Source organism: Meleagris gallopavo, chromosome 1 (assembly GCF_000146605.3).
Source record: "Meleagris gallopavo isolate NT-WF06-2002-E0010 breed Aviagen turkey brand Nicholas breeding stock chromosome 1, Turkey_5.1, whole genome shotgun sequence".
NCBI lineage: Eukaryota > Metazoa > Chordata > Aves > Galliformes > Phasianidae > Meleagris > Meleagris gallopavo.
The window spans coordinates 44,954,156-44,960,155 of NC_015011.2; the positions used below are offsets into that span (position 1 = coordinate 44,954,156).

The 6,000-nt window shown below is 43.2% G+C and overlaps 1 protein-coding gene across 1 annotated transcript in view; it reads left to right on the top strand.

Annotated features, from left to right (window-relative positions):
• Positions 1–5,663: 5,663 nt before the first annotated feature.
• Positions 5,664–6,000, top strand: part of TMPO (thymopoietin) — a 22,121-nt gene continuing 21,784 nt past the window's right edge. The window contains exon 1 of the mRNA XM_019613957.2: positions 5,664–5,996. Within this exon, the coding sequence (XP_019469502.1) occupies positions 5,803–5,996 (194 nt within the window). The 5' untranslated portion in view covers positions 5,664–5,802. The remainder of the gene's footprint in view (positions 5,997–6,000) is intronic.

Below are 6,000 nucleotides of genomic sequence, written 5' to 3' on the forward strand. Positions count from 1 at the left end.
TTGCTAACATTCTTCCCTGAGGATGAAAGATGAGTTCATTTTAGCACTTTATTTGCCTCTTTTCTAGAATGCACCCTCATGTATAGGAGTAACATTTTCTGAAGATGTCCACTAGAGATTTTGCAGATGCTTAGTTCTTCAGCACCATGTGATGTGTTCACCAACCTGAAAATATCTTCCTTACTTGATCATTTTGTGACTTGTTCTTTTCCTATTGTATCATGAATTCTTTCTCTTGTTAGCAGTATTAAAGCATAATTTGCTGTCAAACTAAATCAGTTAAGTGATAATTGAGAAACTGAATTACAGAAATGTAGTCCACTACCCTGAAAAGAACTATGTAGGTTCTTAAACTTTCTAAGTTAGAAGAAGCCTTGCTGAAAAAGAAGGTGAGGGAAACCGGACTGGATGCACAGTCTGCTACTTGTTCCCACGCTCCTACAAAATTTCTTATGTCTTCACCTAAGTTCCTGTCAGAGCCAATGGATGTAAGAAGCAGTGGCAATCTGCTTGCATTCCTGTGCTACTGCCAAAGCAGGTGCGTTACTCCAAGCATTCCATGTTGTTGCCAGATGATACCCTTGGCTTGCAGCGAGTTCATCTAATGCCAACTCCGAAGATCTATTAATAGGAGCAGATGTTGTCAGGGTGTGGTTTCATACTGTAGCTAACATGAGTGCAGGCTGTCACACAGTTGTCAGACTTGCATCTCTGACCATCCCTGCCTGCCTATTTCCACCATTCTACTTGAATCGCATCTTGCAATTGTACAGCAACAGCTGCTGGCTCAGCATGAGGGCCTGGCAGCACAGTAGTAGAGCCAACATGAGGAAAGTGTCAGCAATGTGAGGCCCAGGCAGAACAGAGAGCAGAATCGTCCCTTTCAACAAGCCGCAATTACCATGCAACAAAATAATGTCATTCAAAAGTAAATGAGAAAATTAAATGTTGCGTTCAAACTTCACAATGTCTGCGATTTTTTTAAACTAATGTTTCCCGTTCTTGGTGTCCTATTGGTAAAATGGGGATAAGAGTTCTCTTCAGTTGCATAGAAGTACTGTGCAGCTTGCTCCATTAATTCTGAGGCACCTGAGTATACTGGTCAGTATTTGCTTCTCAGCAGCATTTCTACAGTATGTGTGCTTCTATGCTTTTGTCTCCTAACTTTTGAATACTGCATTTTGTAACCCAACTGATCTCTTAATGCAGATCTTTTTTCTTATGGAATTATTCCCAGTTAAATATAGACAGTAACTTAAATTCTTACAAGGTTAAAAAAAGTGGAAGTAATAGCTAATGTATGGTAAACAGAGCTTTTGTTTTATCTCTGTTCTTTTACAATAAAAATACACACCCATATAATTCCTGTTTGGAAAGTGCAGAACATTCTCCTGTATACTGTCCTTTTTCCTTAAGCTCTGTCTGCATACTTCAGTAGGATCTGACAGTTCTGTTTCCAGTCTGCATTGGTATAGGCCCCCATCTATCATGACAGTGATACAAAATTATTAATCAGCTGTACCATTGTACACATTTCTTTCTCTGCCTGGGTACAGTCACATAGACTTCCCACGGAGCTGGCCATCCCTGTGCTCAGACTGAGGGCAGCCACCAGCCTGTTTGCCCCATCAGGCAACCCATAGCATTTCCCAGCTCAACAAGTGTGGAGTAGCAGGAGTGATCCTCGGAAGTACAGTTATACCATGCCATGATTGAGCAACTGCTTATTTTATTTGTATGAATGCTTTCCAGTTTCTATTGCCTTAGAAGAAGTGCTATTTTGTTGTCAAACTCACCATAAACCAAGACTGAATTAACATCTCATATAGGTTTTTTACCTTATTTAGACAATAAAATTTCCTTATCAACTCAGTCTGAACAAGGGCATGTCTGTAGCACTTCCTTAAATGTCTCTGCCATGAATGGATTTACAGTTCTCACAATTTTACTATGTATTTTGAGGCAAATATTGTCTCAAAATATCAAAAAAAAAATATCAAAATCTACACGTGTATTTTGTTATGGATTAAATGTCATCCAGAAACTCTGCTGAGTTTAGGATAATTTTTTGATCACACAGATAGAGATAATACCTTTTTTTTTAGTGTCCTACAACATGAACGACATGTCTTGTTTTTATTGGTGGCATTAGAGGTTAAGAATCCTAAACTTGGGGGAACTCTAAGCTAGAAATCTGAGATAATTTAGAAGGCATTAGGTCTTTACATATCAAAGATGACTTTATGACTGAAAATCTCTTCTCACACTCAGGAAAGCTAACAAATTCCAGACGTTTGGGAGGGTCATACAAGGAAAGGATTTTTGGCTTCTACTTTTAGCATATTTCACATTTTTTAGGCAAGCTTACAGCTGCTTTTCAACCACTGAAGATCACTATAGTCTCATTCCATTTTCACTTTTTTTCCTAAGCATTCTTTTTGTCCTGTTTATACTGTCAAGAGATAAAATGTGACTGCTTGTTTCTCAGGTAGGTGTGGGTATTCTGGTCTTTGAAAGCCAGAACTTGCTGTTAGCAGTAAACATTTAAGTGCTAGAACACTTCTCAGAAGGCATGGCAAAACAACAAGTTTGTATTCGATACTCAAAATGCAAATAACCTAATAGGTATATGTACCACTTTGGTTGTTTCTCCTTTTCTGAAGCAACACTAGAAAGCTTTTTTGGGCTTGTCTGTAATGAAGTTCTTCCCTTTGGCTGCTGTGTTATGTCACAGCATGTAAGCTTTGTTTCCCTCAAACAAAATAAATAGTAGAGGTGCAGATCCTTAGCTATATCAAGGTGTAGTTGCAGGATTGCAGGTTCCAGTGCTAATCATTATGTGCGTGCACATTTTGGCTCTCTTCCTTATTTCTTCTTCTACTTTTACCTCATCAGGAGAACACCCGTTGCTCCCAGGGAGAAACAATGAAAAGTGTAGGGCCAAGGAATAAGGGGCAGGTTTGTGCCAAGGTTTTGCTTTCGCAGAGCAGTCTACCATTCTGAAACAGGGTGATACAAAGTGTCGTATGATGCTTTTTTAACTCTGGCCACTGTGGAAACAGCTGAAGGTAAGGCAATAAAAGCCCAGTGTCTGTACATTGTAAAAATGTAACCGAAAAAAATCATTAATGAAAGATGATACATATTTATGTGGTTGAGGAAATAGCTTGCAAAATACAAATGAAATGTAAATACAATCTGTAAGTAAGGTCCCTTTCAGACTGTGGTTCTGAAGTTAACCAAAACACATGATACTGAGTTTCTGCTGTCTTTGTGTTTCTGTGTTAGCTTTGCCTGACAGAAGAAAGAAGAATTACAGATCCATGGTAACAGTGAGCCCACCTATTTTTAATGAACAAACCCAAATCCAGAATGTAGCCTTGCACTGATTTTCTACATTGTACCTAGTGCTGTTGCATTTTTAATGCTACACCTTGTACATTAAAGCGAGACAACATTGACATAATTTGATTAAAAGGTGCAAACTGACTTCAAACTCAACATTTTCCATCCTTCCACGGCTAAGGATCACCCACAAGAAAATCCAACACCAGCTGTATTGGATATATCGAACTGTGTATGGATTTGCAAATGGCTGCCATATGCCACTAAGAAGCAGCCAGAGAAAACAAGCTTCAGGCCTAGAGGATAACATCATTTATTGTCTGTGGGGATGTTAAACGATGTCTGCACTGAATTTCTATTGATCCAAAAGTAATGCATGCTATTTTATTTCCATGGAAACTACAAGGTATGAAATGTACAACAACACAATTTGATAGAGCAAATTCTCAGCTACAAAACACTATTTTTACAACATAGTCATCCCCACTAGCTATACCCTTTGCCAGCAATGAACAAGAGCCTGAATGTCACACTGTTAAAATCTTCACCAGCAGAAGTGACCCCCTATTACTGTTGTCACTGCTAAAATGCACCACCTACTGCCTCTCTGTGCTGCAGTTGCTGCAGGTTGTCTTTTCACTATTGACTTTGATTAAAGTTTCCCAGACCAGTTTCCCCTGACGCTGTTTTAAAACACTGTGACTTCGTATGAATTGTGTTTTTATTTTTCATGTTAGTACAATAGCTAAAGAACCTCCTCACTACTGGTATTTCTGATTTCAATCTGCAACAGGTTTCAAGTTTTATTTATATGAATAAGATGCAAATTCTGAAAGTGAAAGAAGCATCTGCTTTCCAAGTCACCTACAAGGGCTGCTCCGAAAGTAATGCCTCCTATTTAGTTCTCTTGGCCTAGGACATCAGAGGTGGATGTCAGTGTCAGGGCAGGGGAGGTTGACCCATCCTACCAATATTCCATTACATTTTGTTGCCATGTGACTGGTGGTAGCAAAGGGGCAGTCTGAAGAAATGGCACCTCAAATGCATATGAAACAAAGGTGTAGAACTGAATTCCTCAGTGTGGAAAAAATGGAACACACTGACATTCATTGATGCATGCTGAGAGTTTATGGAGACTGAACAGTGGATGTGAGCACAGTGAGGTGGAGAGTGGTGCATTTTAGCAGTGGAAACAGCAGATCATCTCTGCTGGTAAAGGTTTTAAACAAGTGTGGTATGCAGGCTCTTGTTCACTGCTGGTGAAAGGCATAGCAAGTGGTGGTGGCTATGTTGAAAAATAGAGTTTCATAGGTCGTATCTGTTCCATCAAATAGTGTTTTGTACTCTGCATCTTCTGTCATTTCCATGGAAATAAATAACTTTTGGAGTGACTTACTCCATACAAAACCAAGAACGAAATACTGTCACATATCGGTTACAACGAACAGCAGATGATAACCACCACCTATCATCAGTTTTGCTGCAAAGTAAACTAAATTCTGCAGGCTCAGCTACTCCCTTGCATTAACTGCTTTGTTACACTGCACCAATTCATCAGCGGGAAGCACCAGCCTTGGTGTGGGCAGACCACTTGAAATTCTCTCCTACAAAAACAGCCCTCAGCACAACCACAGCTGACACTGCAGCAACGGCCAGGCGAACCGGAGCGACAGGGACGGAGCAAACCAAAACGGGGAGAAATCTCCTCCACCACGGTGTGAAACTCCTTCAGGAATTGGACTCAATGATCCTTTCAGCTCGGGGCGCTCTGCGATTCTGAAACTCTAAGAAAGAGTGGGCACAAACACTGACGATCCTGTTTCACACCTGGGATCGGTGGATACATTTACATAGCCACTCAATTATTTCCATCTCCGATACTTCAAACACACGGGGTGCATAATCAGATGTAAATTTTGAACAGCTCCCGTCGTAAAACATAGGCAAATATACAGCGGTGAGCATTCCCAGCGAACAGCACGATAAACGCAAGGACTTAATTCGGGTTAAATCCCAAACTCAGCCCTCCTCTCCCAGTGGGGCAGCTTGCGAAACGCCTGAACTCAGCACTCACGCGGTGCTCTACCCAATTCCCCACCGCCGAGAAGGGCGGCAGGGCGACCGCACCACGAGGGAGGCGTAGGGCGGAAGGGCGGCGCCCAGCCCCTCAGGGCAGCACCACTCCACGCCTCTCCCGCCCGAGCCGAATTTAAACTGCGTTGCTAGTCCCCGCGCAAAGCACTAACGCTGGCCGAGCCCGCGCGCCTCTCCCCTCTCCCGCCCTACAGCCAATAGAAGAGCAGCTTCGTCCCCCTCCCCGCCAATCGGGGCGCGGTTTATTGGCGGCTGCGAGGAGCGCTCGCTGTGCGCGCCCGCTCGCTGTGGAGCTGAGTGCCTGGCGCGGGGCAGCGCGTCCCCTCCTCCCGCGCTTTGTTGGTGCCTCGGCGGGCGGCGGCGATGCCCGAATTCCTGGCGGACCCCTCGGTCCTGACGAAGGAGAAGCTGAAAAGCGAGCTGATTGCCAACAATGTGAGCCTGCCGGGTGGCGAGCAGCGCAAGGACGTCTACGTGCAGCTCTACCTGCAGCACCTCACCGCCCGCAACCCGCCCGTCATCGCGCAGCCCGACTTCTCCAGCGACGCGGAGCGGGAGCAC